At 42.9% G+C, this 23,583-nt stretch overlaps 1 protein-coding gene across 2 annotated transcripts; it reads right to left on the reverse strand.

The window, feature by feature from the left end:
• Positions 1-163: 163 nt before the first annotated feature.
• arhgap25 (Rho GTPase activating protein 25) lies at positions 164-23,402 on the reverse strand. 2 transcript variants are annotated; one of them, XM_021307181.2, is made up of 11 exons: positions 20,188-23,402; positions 15,289-15,491; positions 13,821-13,908; positions 13,512-13,625; positions 7,431-7,635; positions 5,201-5,333; positions 5,034-5,107; positions 4,044-4,165; positions 3,506-3,660; positions 1,046-1,587; positions 164-930 (listed from the first exon to the last, which is right to left on the reverse strand). In XM_021307181.2, exons 1-11 carry the CDS (start codon positions 20,249-20,251, stop codon positions 729-731), a joined length of 1,902 nt encoding a protein of 633 aa, XP_021162856.2. In that variant the 5' UTR covers positions 20,252-23,402; the 3' UTR covers positions 164-728. The 2 variants fall into 2 exon arrangements, with proteins under 2 accessions (XP_021162856.2, XP_036000523.1); XM_036144630.1 differs by lacking the exon at positions 20,188-23,402 and having other exon boundaries at positions 15,289-15,862.
• Between the last annotated feature and the right edge of the window lie 181 nt (positions 23,403-23,583).

The raw sequence follows: 23,583 nt of genomic DNA on the forward strand, positions 1-23,583 counted from the left end.
CCTGTTGCATTTCTATGAATGTACTCCAAATAACACCTCCTACATGCTGAAAAGGTCAAATTTGACATCAGCTGATTTTCAAACAGGGGCATTTTCATCACTATATTTCTTTTCAACATAAATCACATTGTTAACTGGGACAAAAAATCAGTTGTGGGACTTGTTGTTTGACAATTTCTGATTTGTGTTTATTTATTCAGCCGCTAATGTCTTGGTCAACGGTACACTGCTTCAGTCTTGTTTTTCGTCAATCTTAGTCCAACCCTGCCCTCGTATTTGTTGAAATAGATCAATGCTGACGGAAGATTATTTTGTTCATTAAAGGCTTGGATTTGTGCTTTCACTGACTTATGCTAGAACCGACGGAGGTCTAATGTGCCATCCATGGGACATGCACATCAGCTTTCACTCAGTCCTGCTGAATCTTGTTGTTTGTTCATGTGTTCCTGAGTTATTTTCATTCCTTCCAGGTGTGGCTCTTCCTTCCCTCCACGCTCTGTGTAAATGCTGCCCCTGATAACACTGACTGAATGGTGAGGAGGCATCTACTCAACTTTAAAGTCTCTAGAAGTGACATTAGACCACAAGCAACATGAACCAATAACTTATCTTCAGTGTCCCACAGAAAGGAAATAAAACATTCCAGCAGTGTCAAACTGCTCTTTTCTTAAATTAGTTCTGGTAACGTTATAAGTCTTATAAATACACAGACTACTGACAAGTTCCCTTTAAGTGCGTGCCTGCTTTTCTCGGAAAAGGAATTTCTGCAAGTCTCTTTGCAGTTCGTCGTTCCGTCTATGGGCCTCTTCTCTGCTGCGTTCTGCATTCTTCAAGCAGATCTCTAGAGCAGCCACACGGTGGCGCTCTGCCTCCAGAGCAGCCTGGAGCTCCGCCACAGTGGCCTTCAGCTCCTTGTTCTGCTGCTCCAAACTGCAAGAGTCAGAGAGAAAGACAGAGAGCGCTCAGATGGGCGTTAGAAATGTGGAGATCAATCTATTCGCCTGTTTCAGGTCAAAAACATGCCACCACTGTCAGCTGGACTCACGTCTTTCCAAGCTCCTCGGGGCCACCCTTCTGTCCGGCCTTGCTGTTGACCTGCTGCGCCGGCCTGCTGACACTCAGGCTGTCCGCGCTCTTCTGGTGGGACAGCACCCGGGCAGGCTGGGGGCTACTCTCAGGTTTCTGGGGCTCAGCGGTAGAGCTTTTGTCGTCACTTCCCCTCGGTTCCGGTAATCTGTCCTCGCCCTCCTTGGTGCTCATCTGAGATCCTCCGAAAAATGAGCCAGAAGTCCGCAGGTCAAGGATTTTGAAAATGTCCTCAGACAAAGTCCCGCCCTTCTCGTCGCCGCTCTCGTGGAAGCGGCTCCACCTGTTGAGGGCGTCCGCCTTGGCTGCCATCCCAGTGAGGGGGCAGTTGAAGGTGGGCAGGGTCTGGGTGCGTTTGCGGGGACTTCCGGTCCAGTCGTCTACGCAGGGAGAGGAGGGCTCCTGGGAGACGGGCTTGGGGCTGAAGTCACCTCTTAGTGGACCCGGACTATCCGCCTCCTCCTCCTCCTCTGGAGACTCAGACATAGATGCATCTCCCAGCTGAGCAAAACAGATAAGCTTAGTTTAGATGGCATAAGGTGAATCAATTAGACATTTAGGAACAGAATTACTTTTATGTGGTTTATCTTCATGAACAATTGACTGGACTGCTGGCTCTATCTTTATAGAAACTTATAAATGGTATTCAGAGTTTCCTTTGGTTTGACCCGTAGCAGCGATGAAAAAGAAAACATCTGCACTACTGAAAGGCTGTTCTTTTATCTTTGCCCTGAGCTTGGCCTTCTCTTCCGTCTTTCTGCGCCACATTTGTTCTGTTGTGATTTTACTGGATAGTTAATAGACTTCTGACCTACTTTTACTGTATAGCACCGGATAATGTTGGCGTTGAATGTAATACGTGACATTCCAACAATCCATTGTTCTGCATTAACTTATCTAAGATTGGGTCTCAGGGTCAGCAGGTCTGCAGCTCACTCTGGGGGATCTGCAGGTGTCCTCAGGTCATGAGGGACACACGGTCTCTGCCGCATGTTCTTGATCTCCTCACAGTAAGAGGACCCCAGAATAGGGGGTCAGGAGGCAGACTTCTTTCGATGTGGTCAGATGCATATAGAATTATGGATACTGTACTGTTTATCTTTCTTTAGCTTTAATGGGGAAAAGGTAAGCTAAATGTTGTCGTCAGTGTGCTGATGATGGCATTACAGATACACTAAGTGCTGTTTATCAATTTCACCGACACTAAACCAGTTTCACATGGTGGTGAAGGTGTCATTCTTCATAGGTCTCTATTTAGGTTTAGAAAATGATCATAATACCGTTTCAAATAAACAATCCAGTTTCTTAGCCATCATCTGATTCAGTCTAAACTGAATAAACAATGTTAATAAATAATACAATTTCTTTTCAACAATTGCCACCAACTAAACACACAATTCCCCTTTAGCATTGAGGGATATTATGGATAAGTAAATAAGCGACTTCTTTTTTAAATCTTCCTCAATTAGCAATAATTTGATGCACAAAAAACAATTTGTCGTACCCTTTAAGATTGCAAACGCATGTCAGTACAAGCGTAAAATCAAGTTTATATTACTGGTTGCAATCTGTTCACCATCTTGTTGAATACTCAGATAATTGGAGGCCCCAAGTTCTCCCTGACAGGTCGCATGTATTGTCTGTCTTATGGAAGACCTTTAAACCCTTCCTTTATTATTGTTATTTCCACTTTTATTGACCAATTATGGCTCAGCACTACTTGGATCTAAATACAATCACAGCTTCCATTCACCTTACAGCACACAGACTTACTCTAGCTGATAATAGTGCAAATCAGCCTTTACTTCTTAGTACTACACTACTATTAGCGTTTGAAGCAACAGTAGTGCAAACTAGCCTATGCTACTGGTGCATTAGAATAGCCTTGGAAGGCTGGATCTGGGAATGATGTCACACACACATTGACAATAATAGTAATAGTGATAACAATATTCAGCATTTTATTAACCACTTTAACAATGCCTCAGGTGCATGTAGGGAAATACCTCAATGTTGTGCTCAAGATCTACCGTATGTACTATTGGATATTTGTTTTCATCTTTAAAGAACCCCATTTTATTTCCCATTATCTTTAGGTAAAAACATTAGTTGGCTCATTATCATGTTTTGCCAAAGTTATTAAGAGCCATTCTGAAAGTTCCACACATCCTATGGGCAGCGGACCCCTATAGTCTCATTAGCCTCAGGGTGCAGGTACCAGGGAAAGAGCTGCAAGAGGGCCTACTTTAGAAGAAAGCTGATTCCCTCAGCCACTACGTCCGCAAACAACAGACCCAACCGAATGTGACCTATATGTTTTATATGCAAGGATGGAAAGGTGGTGATGTTTGTGTCGTACATACGTACATATCAAATTGCACGCCAGTCTAGAAAAGGTTAAAGGTGCAGCAGTACATACCTCCGCTGACTCCCAGCCCACAAAGCTTCGAGGGGCGTTCTTCTGAGTATCAGCCTTGTTTGAAGGGGAGGCTGGAAGCACGTCTTTGGAGACAGGAAACAAAGCTTCATGCTGTCTGATCATCACTGTCATCAGCTTCAGGATCTGAGTAGTCGCTGTGAAGAAAAACAAACACAAAGGGCTAAAGATTATCTTCTAAATGTTTTAGCTTTTAAGAACATTCTTGTTCCCTCCTTTTGTCAAAGTCCACTGGTAATTGGACTTTCTGTCTGTCTATGCTAACAGTTAACATTGACAGAGTACACACAGAGACACAGCACTGATGAAGAAGTCGTACGGGTTGAAGAAGCACGTTGAAGGTCATATTCTCTTTTTATAATTTTGCTATCCAAAAGAATCAGCTTTCTTTCGTGCGCTCTGGAGAATAACAGTTGCAGAGATCGCAACAGTTTAAAACCAAAGCACGTAAAATAAGCTTTAATACTGCACTACGTAACCGTTTCCAAGCGCAGGCCAGTGAGTTTTAAGATGCTCTCACCCTCCATAACGGTGTACGGATCTTCTATCTGAGGTTTGAGCAGGTTGATTCCCATCACAGTAGCCAGGTTCTCCACATTCATCTTATTCACGCTGGAATGTCGCTGCACCTCAAATAAAAACCTGACGACAAAAAAAAGAAAAAAAAGAAAAAAGGGAGAGTGGCATGTGTCAGACCTGGAGCACGTCCGGATTATATGTTACAAACTTTAATGTATCTGACCTGGATTTTAGGTGATGGTCACAAAGTTGTGCATCATCATAAGTGGAGGGACACTTATACGTATGTGGTTTAAAATTTCTTTTTATATATAAAAAAAGTTAAAATTGTCCACAAAAGCTCCCTAATTAGTAAATAAAACCCATCTCTCTGTGTAAGTTAACATCAGCATACAGTGGGAAAGCCTCAGAGGTTTGTTTAGAAAACCTTGGTGATATATGGAGTATGCCAGACATGACTGGAATAAACCTGTGGAGTGGGTGAACCACTGCTGTGGGGATGTTTTACTTCACTTGGACAGGCAAGCTTGTCGGTGTCGGTGGGGAAACGGATGGAGGTAAAATGCTTGGAAGAAAACCTGTTAAAGGCTGTGAAAGCTTGATCTTCATGCACAGCAGAAACCCTAAGCATCCAGCCAGTGTGACCACAGAGCAGTGTGCACCCTGTGTCAGAAAGGACAAGTCAAAGTCCACACTTTAAGTCCATTGGGAATCTGTTGCAAAAGGCCTAAAATGGATGTCCACAGATGCTCTCTATCCAAGAATGAATGGGCCAATATCTCAGGTTCCAGATGTGCAAACCTGCTAGAAACGTACCCCAAAACAATACACAGTTCTACCTGAAAGATGAATACACCATTATTTATCTACTTGGGATTGACCTGTCACATAAAGTTCCACTAAAGGTTGAAAGTATAACAGGGTATGAATACTTCTGCAAGGCCCAGGGGGGACCTGCAGGATGTGGTGGGTGCATCAGTGTCCCACTCACCGACAGACATAACTGAGAATGTTGTAGTTGGCTCTGGGGAGAAGAGCTATTTGTTTCTCCAGCTTCGCGAAGCCCTGCAGGTACACACGAGCCACAGGTTCAAAGCCGGTTTCAAATATTTCAGGCTGGCTTGTTAGAAACACGCCGGCGTTCAGATAGAAGCATACCTCTTTGCTGCTATTGTCCAACAAGGTTGTGCAGTCCAGGAAGTCTTGGTACTGAGACCATGGCACCACAGGTTCAGGCAGCTCCCGCAGGTACAGTTTGAGCAGCGACGCCACCGTGTGGACATCTGTGTCACTGTGGAAACGTTCGGTGAGTTTGATCCAAAAGCATAATTGTGTATTTGAACCCAAAACCATAAAATAGTACATTTTTGTTTTATTGTCATAAATATTGTTGGATAACTTTATATTATTGTGAAGTCAAATTCTTTGCTTTTAGTCACGTGGAGTCAAAATGTTTCCAGATGCACAATACTTTGAAAGTTTCGTCAAGAATCAAGAATCTCCCCATCAGATAAATGTTATACAGCCATTTTCCAACAACTCCAAGCCAATCATCCCACTGTGTAGAAGTTATTTCACAGGTGGGACTCATTTCAGGCAGTTACTGGTCTGATAAGATCTTGAAGCAGACGCAGCCAAAGGTTAGACTGTGCAGTTCTCAGAGAAATTGCAAAAAGAACCAGAAAGATCCATTTCAGACTTTACAGGCCTCGGTTGGGTTACACGTTAAAATTTACCAGACTGCTGTGAGTATAAGGCTGAACGATGAGGACTCGTTTAAAAGCATTACTGTAAAAAACAAACATAAGAAGACTCTTCCCTTTCACGTTGCCTCGCATCAAACCACAGGCCATCTGGAATAATGACATTTTGACACATGAGACCAAAGTAGGCTATGTTTTTTAGTCAGAGTGACATGATGAGAGAAAACCAAACACAGGAGATCAGCAGAAACGTCTCATCCCTGCCAAGCACAGCAGTGACATAACCATAACTTGGGTTTGTTTTGCAGGGGAAAAAAACAGCCCCCTGCTAAAGATAACGCCTGCATGCTACTGAATCATGCGCTGTACTTTGTTTTTTCTTCTTCTTCTTTTGCATACAACATCTCCATTTTGTCTTCCTCTTGTTTTTAAAAACAATGACAGTGTGCTGGTTGATTGTAGAGGCTGGTAAAGACCAAATCGTTTCTTGTTACGTCCTGTTACATCATAGGATAACACAATAACCCATGACTGTATGCGGACATTTTTTAGTTCATTTTAGGCCTGCACTGTCATTTCTTGCATTGCTCACCCTGGCCTCAGCTCTTTAACCTAAACCTTGTAAGTTAATTTAAAAAAATAGAGAGGACCTGACGTACATGAGGTTACAGACAACAGGTTGGGGATAGCGGGATGTTCTAGTCAACAGTGCTCTGTCAGGAAAGCTTGTGATGTTGAGTCTGTCAGAACAGGATGTGGTCTCGCCCTCAGCTCAGAGAAGACTGAAATCGTTCAGTCTCTCTCTGCTTTTTTTTCTCTTCCCTCCTGGTTTTTTTTTTTCTTCTTCATGAAACTCTGATGCTGATGTCTCCTTTTAAGGCAGTGGCTTTCTTTGCTCAAAGATCTTCCACACAGGTTAGATCTCGAGTTGTCAAGTGTTTAGGCTGCTGGAGGACATCAGGGCCTGTTTTTCTCACTCTACTGATTTCTACTGTTCTCCAGTTTTGCATTACATTGAAATGACTATTGTCATTTCAGCTTTTAACTTTTTTGTTCTCTCTTTTTTCTTCATAGTAGGTACACCTGGTCTGATGTTCTGTTAACTGTGACATCATCCAGAGAAGACGACTCACCCGCTACTACCATCTAATGTAGAACAGATTACTAGATCAATGTGTGCTTCTGTGCTTTTTTGTCTCTCTTGTTGTGTCTCTGCTCTGTCTCCTGTAACCCCCAGTCGGTCGAGGCAGATGACCGTTCACACTGAACCTGGTTCTGCTGGAGGTTTTCCTTCACGTTAATGGGGAGTTTTTCTTTCCACTGTCGCTTCATGCTTGCTCAGAATGAGGGATTGCTGCAAAGCCATGACAATGCAGACGACTCTTCCTGTGGCTCTACGCTTCTTCAGGAGTGAATGCTGCTTGTCGGGACTTTGATGCAATCAACTGGTTCCCTTATATAAGAAATATTTGACCAATCTGTATAATATGATTAAATTTGACTTTGTAAAGTGCCTCGGGATGACATGTTTCATGAATTGGCGCTATATAAATAAAATTGAACTAAATTGAATTTAATTTTCTAGTGCACCTGTGCTCACAGCCACCACTTGTTCTGAGAATTTCTACAACTAGTGTGACAGTGCTCGGTGTGCCATGCTGTGAAGTGACTCGTCGATGCATTACCTGGGAAAGGAGGGTCTTTCTCCGGCGTCAAAGGCGTCTCTGAACTGTTTGACTGCGTTGTCCTGACCAGGAAGGCGGAAGATTCCCTCCTCTTCCAGCCCATGCTCTGTGATGAACTCCACGCACTTCTGCACCAGGATCGGTACTGTGTGAGGTCCAAAGCGCTGCTCGTACGTTAAAGTGTCTATAAGACTCTTTCCAAACACTGTTGGAGAGGGAGCAGAACCTTGATCAGGTGATTTGTGAATATTGAATGATGATTGTGTTGACTGTTTATTGGAGATCAAACATTGATCTTTTTCCCTTTCTTGCAAAACCTCAAAAGTACAGATAGTCAGAGTTTCCTGCCATGATGTGGCAGAAACTTTGCAGAAACTTTGCAAAAGGTATTATAGTACTGAGAAAATGTATTTGTTAAATGCATATTTATCAATATTTTAATAGCATCAATCAGATCATCAAATTATGTCAGACAAAGTTAACCAAAGGACAATTTGCATATATATATATATATATATATATATATAAAATTAAACACTCATTAACAGAGATCCCCCATAACCTCCACTACTTTGTAAAATCACAAACTCTGATTAACCACAAATGTTGAGTTTAGTTTTATTAGCCACATGTAGATCTCATTACTGCCAGGCCTGTAGAATATGCAATAGAACAACAGGAAGCCCGACTGACAACATGAAGTAAGCTAAAAGATTACAGCACATCAGTCCAGATCTAAAGAAATCTAATGACAGAGGAGGATCAAAGTCATCGATATCCGTCGTTCCAGGGGGAGGATTAACAAAGCCAGGTATAGTGTACCACTCTCATGGGTCCATTTGATTCTGTTCATTGTCTGACCCAGTGCTGACAGGCTACACCCACACTGACCTTGTATTTGGTCAGAATTAAGAAACTGTGACTGATACTGATTCCTCATTTTATTTCACAACACCAGTTCCATGTTTTGGCTGTTTGTTTTCTGTCATTTCAAGCTGCCTCTAATTCAGTCAGGGGGGTCTTTCTTCCAACGAGTGGACATACATTTACGATACTCACAATTTAGAGCGGAATGTTGATTGGAATCTTTAGAAGGAGGTTTATTTATTCTTATATTGTTTATAATCCCTTGTAAAAGTGTTTATACACATTGGATGGCTCCACATTTTTTTAATGTTTCAACCACTGATTAATCTGATAAATATGTTAAAACATGTGAAAGCGCTACATTCATGATCAGATGCCCAGAGTCAAGTTGCAGAACCTCTCCTTCTTTGGGGTATTTCTCCAGCAGCTTTGCATTTCTAAATATATATATATATATATATTTTTTTTGTTTAAAACAATAGCAGCAGCTCAGTCAGATTGGATAGAGAGCATATTTGGAGCACATTTTTCAGATTATGCCACATATTTTGCATTGGATCTATATCTGGACTTTGACTGGACCATTCTAAAAAAATAGATATGCTTGAATTTAGACTTTTCCAACGTTTGTTTAGGGTTGTAGACCTGTTGGACGGTGAACATCTGAGGCGGTCTTTTACAGTTTCTCATTCAGGACTGTTCCATAATTAGCTATATTTGCCCTTCTCTTGGTTGTCCCTGCTGAAAAAAGGTCATCCCACTGCATGACGCTGCCACCTCCATGTTTCACTGTGGGAATGGGATTTCCAGTCTAATATGCAGTGTTGTTGTTCAGCAACACAAGTCGTTTTACACGAAAAGCCAAAAATGTAACATTTTGTTCTCAACATGTTCTGCACATGAGTGCCTGAGGTAAACTTCGCTTTTAGAACCCCATTATTCAGTCGATAGAGTCCACTTATGAGTAATTGCACTGCATTTATATACATATTTGAGTCTATAAATACCAGAAGCCGATCTTAATAAGTCCTGCATGAAATGGCTTATCGCACTTTTGCTGCAACATTTATAATCACCCATCAGATGCTGTCATCGCTGGTTGTCGCTGTGATGACCGCAGACACACATTAGTAATCGTTCAGAACCAGCGATTCCATTTTAGAGTTCATATTTAAGGGACAGGTTGAACTTTTTTTGTGAGGCTCTGTACAGTATTAAAAGCATTTTATAAAAGGGAGTGTGTAGGAGGAAGGAGAAATTACCATTGAAAAGCAGCAGATGGTACCGTTGTTTAGTTTGTTGGTGCTTTAACCAAACCATTGTTTGGTATTTTAACCAAACAACTTTATTGAAATGTGACATTGTGTGTGCCAGGGATGCTGGATACATCCATCCCATCACATCAGCGATTTCTCGATCTGATCCCACATACCGGCTCCAGGGCTCCCTCACAGCATTTTTATTTATTTGTTTTGTCATCAGAGAAGCTGACTGCAGTCAAATCCCTGTACCTGCTGCTGAGCCACTGAACAGCTTTATGTCATCTGCAAGGTAAAGTGTTTAAGCTGCTATAAACAACTGGTGGAACAAACTAGTTTGGTGAACATGGTTGCAGCTTGGAAATATCAATCCATCCATTCATCCGTTTTTTAACACGTCTATCCCTCATGGGGTTACGAGGGGTGCTGGTGTCTGTCCCCAGCTGTCAATGGGAGAGAGGCGGGGTACACCCTGGACAGGTAGCCAGTCTATAGCAGGGCAACACAGAGACAGACAGGACAAACAACCATTCACACACACTCACACCTAACAAGAATTTAGAGAGGCCAATTAACCTAACAGTCATGTTTTTGGTCTGTGGGAGGAAGCCAGAGTACCCGGAGAGAACCCACGCATGCACAGGGAGAACATGCAAACTCCATGCAGGAAGACCCAGGACCTTCTTGCTGCAAGGCAACAGCGCTACCCACTGCGCCATCGTGCAGTCCAGTTTGGAAATATTTCAAAATAAAAATAAAATTATATATATAGTGGTAGGGTTGTCACATGGAAAGTTAGCAGTTCAGAAACGTCATGCGGCTGTAGCAAAATCCGCTCCACCGCCCAACAGGACTCCACCCAGATAACTCTGTCAGGAAGTAAAGAGATGTAGCACACGCTACATTTGTTGGGGGTTCGATTCCAGCTAACCTCCTGTCACATGTCAATGTGCCACTGGGCAAGGCACTTAACCCCAAGTTGCTACCAGTCTGCGTATCATCGGCGTATGAATGTGCACGAGTCTGTGAGTGTGACTGGGTGGATGTGGCTCTGGTGTGAAGCGCTCAGAATGCTCGCGATGAGTAGAGAAGAGTTTTATGAATTCTGTCTCTTTACACTTTGAAGGAAACTCTAAGGAGACGAGAAGCATTCCTTCTGGACAGAATGAAGACTAAAATGATCCTTTTTGTAACACGTTTGCTTTTTGTCTTTTCTAGAGCCATCTGGGGTTCAGAGGTTTGCTGCTGATGCTGGTGTCCACATGGATGGACTTCTAACTGATTGATTAAAGCCTGCACTGCATCCTCAGCAGTTTCACGGACCTTGCAGAGGATATAAGCAAGCAATGGAGGAGATGCTAAACAGAAAGAATGGTCACAAAGAGCACGTCCACATTATTTGATATGATAATGCAAGAAATAAAGAGGAAGCAATGAAAGATAAAGGGATGGCGAGCTTGGGCGGCTTTGAGCGCATGATTCAGCTGGTTGTGCATGAGGGATTCAAGCACTTCACACTCTTGTAGCGCTGCCGAGCTCTCAGTGGTAGGCTCGTGTGAAGTGGACAAGTCTGCACTGTAATAAAAGTTGGAGCTAGACTGAGAACCAACACTTAATATTGGACAAATTTGGACCAGCGTCTGAGGCAAAAACAGTCACCACTGGGACATTCCCCGCTGGGACTCTGTCTAACTCCAAATCTGCTGGGAGTTGACTAGAACTTCAGAACCTTTTCTATCATTTTTTTCAAAGTTAACTTCAGAAAATATAAGAAGGTTTAGAAAGAGAGTTCACTGTGATCTATCTATCCCTTCTGGATAGACCATGAAGTTGTGTCCTTGTTCTGCTGGTTTCATGGCAACGATTGCCGTTCAGGAATGGATGACCGCATAAAGCAGCTATCACTTCCACACCAACAGGTAGATGGTGTTTCATTGTATTCATTTCACTCTCGCTGTCTTTTCTCTCCAACCAGCAGTGGTTTTTCTGTATATTTAGCGTCAAACATAAAACCTCAAAGCTCCCTGCAAAATGCACCTCATCTTTAAAACTGCAAACCTTCATTTTGATTGTCTCAGACTTCCTTAAGAACATGCAGGAAAAATGTGAAGTGTGAGCTGATATATTGCCGTTAATTTTGCATAGTAAACCCCATGTTGTTTGGCTGAGAACCACAGAGACAAACTAAGCGGCAGGTGAAGTGCAGACTCTGAGTTAGAGTTGCTTTATCTTAGTGTAAATCCCCTTTTTCTGCAGACTATTAGAAATGAGAGACGCAGCGTGTTATCTCTTTGATTTCAGTCTTACGTTGATAAAATGTCTGTGGGTAAGGTATTGCGTGCGGATGATTACGTCACAGGACCTCACGTCAAAAATAAAAATCAAATATTCCTCTGAGAAATTTGCTGGGAGACAAAACAGGTCATACAGTTTGAGGTTTTCCACAAAAATACAAACTGCAGCTATGGAACCCTCGCCCGAGTCGATGAGAAGACAGAAGCTGCTGATTACTAAGCAGTCCATGGAATATGCTGTAGAACTCACATTTCCCTTTTCTACAGAAAAACCAATACTGCTATTTGGAGGTAATGTTTCAAGTCATAGAAGCATGGACAGCCATGTGGAAACTAGAGAAGTGCCACCATGTCAGCATGTTGTGCTGTTTTAGTTTTAGAAACTCAAAAATGACCACTGAATATACTGAGTCTTTTTATTTTTAGGTTTTTACTGCACTAGTGGCTCGTTTTGCGTACAGGAAAGGGAGTACGAGAGAGGGGGAGAGACATGCGGCAAAGGACCACAGGTTGGCCGCATCGAGGACTAAGGCCTCAGCACATGGGTCGTGGGCGCTAATCACTGTGCCACCGAAGCACACCCAAATGTACTGAGTCTTTAGTCTATAGTTTTGCTATTAAGTTGATTTATCAAAACTAAAATAACAAGTACATGAACGCTGGAGATAGGCACCAGCAACCCCCGTGACCCCATGAGGGATTAAGCGGGTCAGAAAATGGATGGATGGATGGATGGATGGATGGATGGATGGATGGATGGATGGATGGATGGATGGATGGATGGATGGATGGATGGATAATCTCAGGCCAGCTCCAACCTAGTATCGATAATAGTAATCATCTTTATTGTCATTGCAACATACATTCCAATGAAAGTTGTTCTCTGCATTTCACCCATCCCCTTGGGGAGCAGGGGGCTAGCAGAGGGCTAGCTCTGTGCGGCGCACAGAACCTCTGGGACACAAGCACTATGCTCTAACCACTAGGCCACCACTCCACCGCTGTGCAAGACTTGCCCCAAATTCAGAATAACATCAGATGCTTTGGTAACTGACTGAAAACGCTACCGCTCATCCATGAGGCCCCTCATGCTCTCTGGTGCCTGGTCTAGATGTGTCAGCTCCAACCAAAAAGACTCATTTAAATACCAATCGCTGCTCTGCATGTGGAAGAAAACTAGAGTTGCACCGATACCGCTACCAGTATCGGCCGGGGCGCCGATACCGCGTTAAAATGGTGGTATCGGTATCGGCGAGTACCAACAAATAGGTCACAGATACCATTCTGATGTTTGTATGTCACTTGAACGCAGCCTTCTCTCTCCCGACACTCACTAGTTCTACTGGATTCACTTTGTATCAGTCTTTTTCCTGCTTTACAAAGGTAGCAGCTTGACAAAGCCATGAGAGCAATTATTTTACATCCAAGTAGTATGCAGTTCTTCATATATACACACACACACATAAATTTCAAAGTAATGGTATCGGTATGGTAAAGGTATCGGGCAATACTGCACAGCCAGGTATCGGTATCGGGGCCAAAAAATGGCATCGGCGCAACACTAAAGAAAACATGGGGTTCAACTTTAAATGTTCCTTCCAGGTGATTCACTTAATATCAGAGCATCTAATCCCTTCCAGAAGTAAAAAGCTTTAACCCACCTCCACTCGCTGGTACTCCAATGACTCTGCGCAGCGTGCGGACCCAGTCGTCTAAATCGCTTTGGCAGCTGGCCATGAGCACATACGGACATCGCTCCCTGTCTCCAGTCGAACCTAAGAGATGTCAACCATTTGTTTTCCTCATGAAGAATTTTGCTGAGGTAACATTACGGTACTTTTTATGATGCAAAAGGTCATGAGGTAGGCAGCAAAACCTTCCTCCAAACGTTCCTGGTATAAGAGGTATAAATGTATTTCCTTAGCGTGGAAATAGAAACATCCCCATCAGGAGGTTTAGCGCATGCTTACGTGGTATGATCTCGAAGAGGTACTTTCCAGGGTCATCTGAACTTGGTGGGAGTTCACTGACTTTGCTGAAGCGCAGCTGGATGACTCCCTTAGACATAAAGGAAGAACACAAATATATTAGATGGGATATTCGAAGCTGCTAGCAGAAGAGACTTTTTAGCCTTGCCTAGGTTATATATGAGAGGAGATGTACACAAACTATATGTCCTGCAGCCCAGATATCTGCGGTCAAATAGGGCCATTAGCAGCAGAGATTGGGTAACACACAGCAGACGATGCAACAGGAAACCAAATATGGACGACGATCTGTTTTAAGTCTTCTATTAAGTGATAGCTTCCTGCCATCATATTAAAGTGTTTTGGACCTATTTGCCTCGGTTGGAATCAATACCTCAGTGTTGTTGGTGCTGCTATTTAGGGCTGGACGATAATTCAATAATGATATATATTGATCAATAGACATATATCAATGATAGAAAAAAGTTTCAATAAAAAGTTCAATAGAACAATTTTCCTTCCTTATGCATTTTAGCCATGTAGGTTAATATTACATCCTCCCAACCAATCACAAACACAGAACCAGGAAAGGCTACGCCCCCTTCAAGGAGTTCAGAGAGCACACGTTGTTTTTTCTTTTTTTTAAAAAACTTGTAGTTTTGGTAAAAAAAAAGTTGTTTAAATAATGGGTTGAGTTTGAATTCAGTGTTTGTGAGTACTGTATCCAAAAATAGGTCGCTAAGCAACAGCACAAAATGGCCAGGGCTGCACTTAAAATATATGTTTTGAATTTGTTGATAATTATTGATATCGATCAATATGATTTCTATTTTATTGATATTTGTTTTCTATATCGTCCAGCCCTACTGCTGTTGTTGAATGTGGTTTCACGCAACCCCTCCAGTTCTTCCTGGTACACTATCGGCTACATGTGGCGTTTCCATGGTCAAGAATGCACCGTCAGTCTAGTGCTTTTACTTTGGCCGCCTCAAGCAAGCCAGTCGTAACATTTTGGCAACGTATTTTGCTTTGTTTCTATTCATCTTTCCTCAGAGCTACAGCACATTAAACGCTGATGTCTTGGTTTTGTTTCCAATGAATCGTCTCTGTGTGGCCACAGGACTTGCTAATTTGTATGCAGGAAGTTAAGCACACAGCTAAGTGTTTGTGGTGTCGATTGGAAATGATAAAAAAAAAAAAAGCACAAATCTTATAAACCTACGTAAATCAAAATACATGATCCAACGCAACAGAATGAACATTTGAACACAAATATTTGATATCTGCCTTTGTTTTTTTTTGTTTTTTTACCTTGACCGTTACACATTAAAGAATGCATCAACATCCAGCAGAGTCGTGGAACAGCCTTTAACTTACAGTCCTCTCCTCAGAAAGAGGAGGCAGGTTCTAAGGTTCTGCTCTGGTAAAGCTTTTTCTTTGTAAAGCACAGCCATTTTGTCCAGTGTCTCACCTGCACGGTGGTCTCCTTGTCATCTTTGTGGTACGTCAGCGTGCTGCCTCTCAGCACAAAGTAGCGCTGCTGCCAGTTCTTCACCAAGGACCTCTGCTGCTTCTTCAGCCAGCCGGCCTTCAGGGGCCGCTCCATGGATCTGCTGGAGCGTGGCGAGCCCGATCCAGGGGCCCCCTCTGCAGGAATCACACTCTTGGAACGGGCTGCCGGACACCACAAGAAAGCGCTCTGTGAAGTTCGCCGTCGCCCTCCGTACCACCCCCCCTCAGCTTTACTGTCTAACAGCCTGAGCTGTGAAATACTATCAAAACATCTGGGGCATTCAGCTGCTGCACGCCACTTCCTCCTTTCTGTATCAATATGCATCGGCGTATCAGCGCTGACTACAGCCTATTTATGTTCGGCTGAGGCTGAAAGGAAACTGCTGCTGTTAGCTGAGCCATTTCCTGTTGAGGGTGCATGAACGCAGCTTTGATTGCTCTACAGAAACGAGAGCGATCGGAAAAAAAAGGCGGGCCATGAGTGAGAGGGTCAGACATTCGGGGGCCAATGGCGAGGCTGTAGCTGCGCCAAACTTGACACCGTGATGTGTTTTTTTTTTATGAGCGGTGTTTTGTTCAGAAGGTCCCCAGCTGTGGCAGGTTTTGCCTAAGAGTTCTGTGTGTCAAGAGGCCGTGAGATGAAGGTTTACAGGGGGGGATGAAGAGGAAGCTGCCGAATTTTACGTGCTTTAAGAAGACAGAGTTGGCTGGAGACCGCCTGAGTGACACCCAGGGTGGTGGGAGCACAGAGATGACCGGATTCAGACTGAGCCCGCTCCCCTCAGTTGTTCTTAAATCCACCGTGTCTTCTTAAGCAAGATGACAGAGGAGAAGAAGAAGAAGAAGAAGAAGAAGAAGGGAGGCACAGGGATAAACAGGAAGCTGTCACATCCCTGCCGGAGGCTCGCTACACTTTGAAGGTCTCCACCTACAAGCATGAGAAGTCCTTTGGTCTAGCTTGAATAGCACCACCCTCCCCTGGATCAGGCGCTTTGAGGAACCATGACACGACACGCTGAGCCCGCTTTCACACCACACCCTTCCTTCAAGATGGGCCCACTGAGTGATGAGCCGTTCACGGTGGCCGCCGGGTCTGTCATCTCTACGTCACCTCACCATAACCCCTCCATGCGAAACATGTGGGAACCAATAAAAGGAATTTGATTCAAATACTCATTTCTTTACAGAATTATATAAACCATAACGTGAAAATTATCCAGCTGATTGTGTTCGTTAAATGGTATCCATCCATCCCTTCAGCCAATCAGGCCATGGGGCAACAGGACTACACTCTCTAGCTCATTCTGGGGGATCCCAAGTCATCTCTAAGCCAAAGGATGTTTTCTTGGCCTCCCCTGGGCTCTCTTTGTAGAAGGAGATGCTCACCTTCAACCTCCAAAAGAATTGCACCCAGGAGGCAACCTGATAAACCTGAACCACCTTTGCTGACTCTTTTCAATGTAGAATAGCAGAGGCTCTCTAAGCGAGGAATTAACCTCTGTTTGGACATCTTTCTTTTGTTTAGTTTTTTCATCTAATGACCAAAAGTGAGGGTTGGAATGTAGAACACTGGTAGGAGGAGAGGCCCTCCTGATATTGGTGCTTGCACAGGATTTATGCCTGACAGCATCATCCCGGGATTTGTGATCAAATGCAATTGATTTGTCTTCTGTGTGGCTGGAAGATTAATCAATTTTGGACTCCATTTTGGCATTTTGCTAGTCTGGAGCATTGAGGCGAACAGAGAATTTAGATGCACGTGTCAACGGCGTATGAAAGTAACAATCCATTGTTCAGGGAGGGGTGAATGTTACAGATCAGTGACTTTTCTCGGGTTCCTTAGATTGAACGCTTTAACCAGTAGGAATAATAAGATGAACTTGACTGCATTGTTTGGAATGTGCGTAATTGACTTGGAATATGTCTGGATGATTCAATGATTCATATACCGCCACTTCAAAAGTGGTGGTTTGTAGTATACCTTTTGGGGGTGGTGGTGGGGGTGGGGTCAGATCATGTTCTTTAAGAAAAAGGAAAACTCCACTTTTAACTTTATGTTTTTGTCACAAATTGCCTGATGTAATGTAGCACCAACACAAAATCCTTCAATAAGCTTCCTATTTATTCGTATTTCTAGCAACTGTACACTGTCATGCTGGAGGATCAAGCATTTCACTACACAATGAAATGATTTCAGTGTGGCAGACTAATACATTCATTCTCAGTTTTATGTTGTCAAAACCTCTAAAACTGCCTTAACTCTTGCCTTTAATTAAAGCCATATTACCCAAATGTAAAGCATGTTTTAAGGGGCTCATTGCTTGCAGCAGAGAATTTGTTACCAAACTTCTGCCATAAGCACAAATCAATCGTCTAAGTCCAGAAATCCTAGAAAAAAGGAACCAAGAACATTAAACATTGCATTTCAGAAGCAAAACTAAGGCAAATATGATCGAGCTGCTTTGAGATATAAACTTTTGTAACCTTATTAGAGACATTGCTGTGCAAATCTTTTCTGGCCCCTTTGACCGTTTTAAATTTGGACAGTTTACAACATCTGACTTTCAGATGATTTTATGTGACATACTAAAGACAGAAAGAAAAAGATACATGTTTTTTTGGGGTTTTTTTACACATAAAATGCAAAAAGTTGGTATACATGTTCAACAACAACACGTCTTTCAAAGTATGCCTCTACCAGGTTGGAACATCTACAGACCAATGTTTTTGCTCAATTTGCTCAATAGCTCAGAGGCAGTCAAATTGGACCAAGAGCCTTTATGTAAATTAATGTTCAAGATTTGTGACAGATTCTTAGTCGGATTTAGATTTGTACTTTGACTAGACCATTTTAGCATTAGAATAGGCTTTTATCTAAGTTGTGGTGACTTTGGTTGCATGCTTAGGGTCATTTCCCTGTTGGAAGGTGAACATCCATCCCTTCTTAAGTCTTTTGTCACCTCTAACAGGTTTTCTTCCAGGGATGCCGTCTATCCAACTTCCCATCAACTCTGACCAGCTTCTCTGTCCCTAAAAATCAAAATCATCCCTGTAGCATGATGCTGCCACCAGCTTGTTTCTCAATATACTCAGTGTGGACTTGGCCCACTGGGGCCCATTTTGGGGAGTGCAAGGCTAATAGTTGTCCTTTTGATAGATTCTTTAACCTTGGCTGTGGATTTCTGCAGCTCCTATAAAGTTACCATTGACTTAGTATCTGGTTCTCTGGTTAAAGTCCTCTATTTACTAGTTTGGTGACTTGACAAGGCATTTGGTCAGTCTGGATTTTATTTATGTATATCATTATAAAGTGGGCTGAATAAAGATACACCCAAGCTTTAGTAAAAAAAAACAAATAAAGGCATATATTCCATTTCCTTCTCAGTTATACTTTATAGGATTTATCTGTCGTGTAATTCTCAATAAAATACATACTAGTTAGCAGATTAAACATTAATAAATGGGGAAAAGGGGTTTGAATATTTTTGCAAGACACCATACCACAAAAGAATAAATTAAGCGTTCACTAAAGATTGCGCAGTGCTCGATGAAATCATCCGGAAATTCTGTAGCAAGGTGATTGAGGATGAATGTTACAAACCCCAAGGACTTAGCTTGACCTTTCAGGTCCTCACTAAGGGACATCATGAAGCATGACTGAGCAGATACACTCACACACAAGGTTACGTTTCTATCCGTTTAAGGATATTGTATGGACTTCCATTCATTTGTGCAACTTCTAAAACTGAAGCATATCTGTAACTCAATCCATCATCCCAAAAGTGATGCTCTACTGAATTAGGACCGGCCTATGATGCATGAATCTATCGGCCCAGAGTAGGTAAGTGATAGCTTGGAGATCCTAAAGAGCCAAGATAAGGAAGTACAGGTACATTCACACAAAGCTCCAAACGCATGCACATTGGTAGGCCGAGCTACGTAACGTTAAAGGTTTGCAGACGCCTTGCTCTTGCATAAATTTCCTGCTGAATGCCTGCATCAGTGCACTTCTAAGGTTACAAATCAGTCACTCGACATGGTCTGATGAATACACCCCAAGAGCCATGAGAAATTTAGAACTATGTACCTCATAAAAATTAAAAAGATATATATATATAAATAAATAAAAGAGCGTGGACAATGGCGCAGTGTGCACTGGAAGTTACTTTAGCAGTAGATAAAGTGAACATGTGCATGCAGCTACTTCCTACCACTGCGCTGAACATCCAGTTTGGCCGATTGTAAAACCTGATTAGATTAGAGAGCAGGCAGAAGCGACGTGCGGTGTTAGCAGCTTCAGGATCTCTGGTGATGTGAGTGTTGCAACACTGTGTCGTGAGAGGAACTAAGGCAAGCTACCGCGTCGAGTCCATCCTGAACAAACACAGCTCAATATGGCATTAGCTGGTCTAGCCAGCAGGTGCAGTCACTGCATGGATATAGGTCTGTATCATCACAGGCATGTCAACGGTGTTCAGACACTAGCAAACACTTTAAAGTTCTACATACAGGACACATAAAACGGATAACAGTGATTTGCGCTTTAGAAAATGTTCTAAAAACAAATCTGGTTGTCATCAGCGTAGAACATTAAACCACCGACAAAGCCCACACTGACACCAGTAGGTTACAGGCACACTTGTTCTATATAAAGACACGGACGCACACCCCAGTCAGTACATCCCACAAGTTAAAAGAAAACAAGTAAAGAAAGAACTCAATCAACATTCCCAGAGGTTGTTTTTTTCAGTATCTATAGACAACGTCAGCTGAATCTGCAAAGTGTCTGTAAATGAGCAGAAAGGAAGCTTCTCATGCCCTCTGAGCGCCAGCGAGGCGAACACCGTCCCAGGCTTACCTATGCGAGCTGTCTCAGCCTTGAAGGTGCTGAAATCCCAGTTGCGAGGTAGTTTCAGAGACATTATCCAACAACGCAGGTAGGTGCTTAGGTTCCCACATGCACCTTTCTGAAACACACATACGCACACACACACACACACACCACACACACCACACTCAAACTGGCGATAATGCCGATCACACTTCCTGTTTCCTGTGTGTTAATTGTTCTATTTTTTCCTCTAGCAGCTGTGTGTAACGCATCCCTTCATGTTGCCTCCACTTCCATGTTTGTGCCCGTCTTCGTGAAGATGACCGGGGGTGGAGGGTGCCCAGGCGTCACGCAGCGCAGTCTTCAAGTGACTAATGTTCACCGATGTCAAAAGAGAAGAGAGAGAGAGAAGAAACCACCAGCGTCTCCTTAAAGGAAATGGTTTTATGCATCTTGTTATGACTGGTTCAGAGAACGCGTTGCCTCACAGCTCGGGCTGCAGCGGGACCAAAATCCATCCAGCCGCCGCATCTGCATACTCACTTCTCTAAAAACGTGAAAGCCTAGTCCTCCGCTGGCTTAAAGGCCTCCGTCATCAAACAAATGAACACCTTTTGTAGGTGCAGGAGCCAGGAAATGAATTAAATACGTTTCAAAATGGGGAAGATTGCAAAAAGAGAAGGAAGCAGTCACACAGCGCACCACATGATGTCTTTAAATACATTTATTTTCTTCTCCGAACATAGCCAAAAAAAAAAAAAACACATTTCAGCATTAAAGAATACGGCTTTTTCTCTAGATATTGTACAATATAACAAACCATTGCACAGATATAGAATAGATATACAGGAATTTTTTACAGATTTATAAGATAATCTATGCGCATAATCAAGTAAAAATGTTCACATAGGGAGGAGAGCCTGCACAGCACAAGGGACAGACATGAACTCCCATACATTCCTCTGAGACACTCCTGGCGAAACACAGTGCACAACAGTTCAGTGGCGCCATAAAGACGAAGAAAAAGAAAGAAAGAAAAGAGAGAGACCGGTTCTTTCATTCAGGGGCGGCGGATAGCTCCAAGCAGAAGTACCAGGGGCCAGAATGGGTCCATTAATGTGAAGCCTCAAAGTCAGAGTCCACGCAGGAGCTCTGGCTCCCTCTGGCAGGCAGTGAAAGGGCAGTGCAGAGCTGCGGAGCCCAAAATAAACTTTGTTAAATGTAACCATCGCGGAGACGTTGAGGCTAAACATACACGGGACGCCCTCTGCCGCGTTACTTTAGAGGAAACTACTTAAATCATAAGCAACGAGTAGTCAAGCTGATGCACGACAGCGAACGGGACAGGAGCCTAACAACAGCCACACAAACACAGCAAAGAAACCCTTCAGCTACTAAAATACTTCTTCCTCACATGGCAATAAGGAAGATTTTCTTTGTCTGCATACAAAAGACTGCTAAAAAGAACACCGACGTATGTCTTCGGACTACAACCGAGTTAGAGATTTCATAAATAAGTCAATTAAGAAAGACTAACCCATGTCTGGAATGACATTAATAAATAATCATAGCATTACATTCAAACACCGAGGAAAAGTAATGTCTGGGTTATCTGATGTAAAATGAGAAGATGGTTTATTAAATAACCGTGAAAGCAAGGAATACCTCTGAATGAAGTCATAATTCACTCTGCCGACCTTCGCCTGGCTGCTATATTAGCCGCTGCTTCCTATGGACTGTGACAATTAGAGATTTGTTTCTGTAGAGCCCCATCGCCTCTAAACAGAAGTCCTCTGTTTTTATTTAGGACTGATGAGTTTGTGTGTCGCCCCCCCCCTCCAACACAGAACGATGGATTAATGGGCGGGGCCTGACAACCTTTACATTACTTGGACCGCTAATCCTCTAGGATGAATTTTAACTAAATAGGGTAACAGAAAATCTAAAAACAAAAACAGTATAAGTTAGCTTTAACACTGATGGATCATTTCTAATAACATTAAAGCCAATATTAGATGGCTTTGGAGAAGGACGAGGACGAAGACAGGGCGAAAACATTTAGAGCTGCATTTCTATAGAACTGGCTGAAACTGACGGTCATCTTTCAGTTCGTGTTCTTAAGGGTATCTTTGTAAAGAAAAACGTGTTATCTGACTGGAATATCACAGTAGATACTAGTAGAGCTGCACAATGTATCTTTATTGTATTTCCAGTAGCAGGCATTCATGCTCTGCATGGAAAAAAATAGTTTTTGCTGCCGTCGATACCCATGCCTGACACAGAGTGACTGAAATGGTAAAGCTCCTAGATAGTGGACATGGTTTTGTTAGGAAAGAAAGAGAAGGTTGAGGTAAATGTGAGTAAATAGCTACAGATACAGCAATGCCACAATAACATTGCCATTGCATGTTTCCCTAATGTCGCACTGCCTTAGATCCACGACAGCAAAGGAAGGACTAGAAAATTAACCGGCTGCTAAATCAGGCAGACACTTTGAAAACGTAAGATGTAAAAATGACACCAAGAAACTGACTGGCCGAGAATATTACGCCGATATTTCAAAAACTGTCGCTGTGTTCGCATAAAAAGTTGCTGCTGGATTAATGGTGACCATTCAGAGGTCCGACAGGCAGTGTCTCTGGGCAAACCTATTAGTGAACAAAAGATTCAAAGCCCCCAAAAATAGGAAACATCCAATTAAACAAATAAATTTAACTGGCGAGGAATATTTGTAAGATTACAAAATTAACGATGCAGAACAAGGCCAATAGGTCCATTGGCTGATAAATTGAACCAATATTTCAGCCGCGGCAAACATCGGCCTGACCGGCAACATGTCTTAGGGCAGGCCTACTAGCGTCCAAAAAAAGACGCCGGCAAAATCCTGGACTTGGGTTAGAACAAATCACATCTGGAAAGACCAGGGAAATAAACTGTGTGCCGTATCTGCAGCCTCGGCCACAGGAAAAACTGTCAGTGTGTACAGACGTGTTAACCGGAAAGAAACCAAACACTAGAGGCTCGAGCAGATGCTTTACTATCAAAACGCACTTGGCATTAATAACATGTAACCTCCAGGAATGAACACTGTCACACAGTAGCTTACTATGTTGGCAACGTGCAACATGAGCGAATGTGCCTGAGCCCGACTTGCTAACATCATTACTAAAGGTTCAGTGTTTGAACTATGCGAGCAGAGCGTCCAGGCTGTGAAGCTGCAGGACGACAAGAAATGGCCCCAAACCAGAAATGGCCCCAATCCAGCGATCAAACAGAAAAACCCTCAAAAAGCAAGTCAGCTGCACTAAACAAATACTTTAAAGCATGACAGACATACTATGAAACAGGTGAGCGTGAGGTCGCCCGCGTTCAGAGATATATTTAGGGATCAGTATTTAATCCGACTGTAAGGTGGTGATGTAA

The sequence above is a fragment of the Fundulus heteroclitus genome, chromosome 12 (genome assembly GCF_011125445.2).
Source record: "Fundulus heteroclitus isolate FHET01 chromosome 12, MU-UCD_Fhet_4.1, whole genome shotgun sequence".
Lineage (NCBI taxonomy): Eukaryota > Metazoa > Chordata > Actinopteri > Cyprinodontiformes > Fundulidae > Fundulus > Fundulus heteroclitus.

Excerpts from the sequence above, each read along its gene's own strand:
- arhgap25 (XM_036144630.1), bottom strand. The coding sequence starts at position 15,654 with ATGCATATTGATACAGAAAGGAGGAAGTGGCGTGCAGCAGCTGAATGC. Across the intron at positions 5,334-7,430 it reads GAAAGACCCTCCTTTCCCAG|TGACACAGATGTCCACACGG; the intron begins GTAATGCATCGA and ends ACGTTTCCACAG. Across the intron at positions 5,108-5,200 it reads TGGACAATAGCAGCAAAGAG|GGCTTCGCGAAGCTGGAGAA; the intron begins GTATGCTTCTAT and ends GTGTACCTGCAG.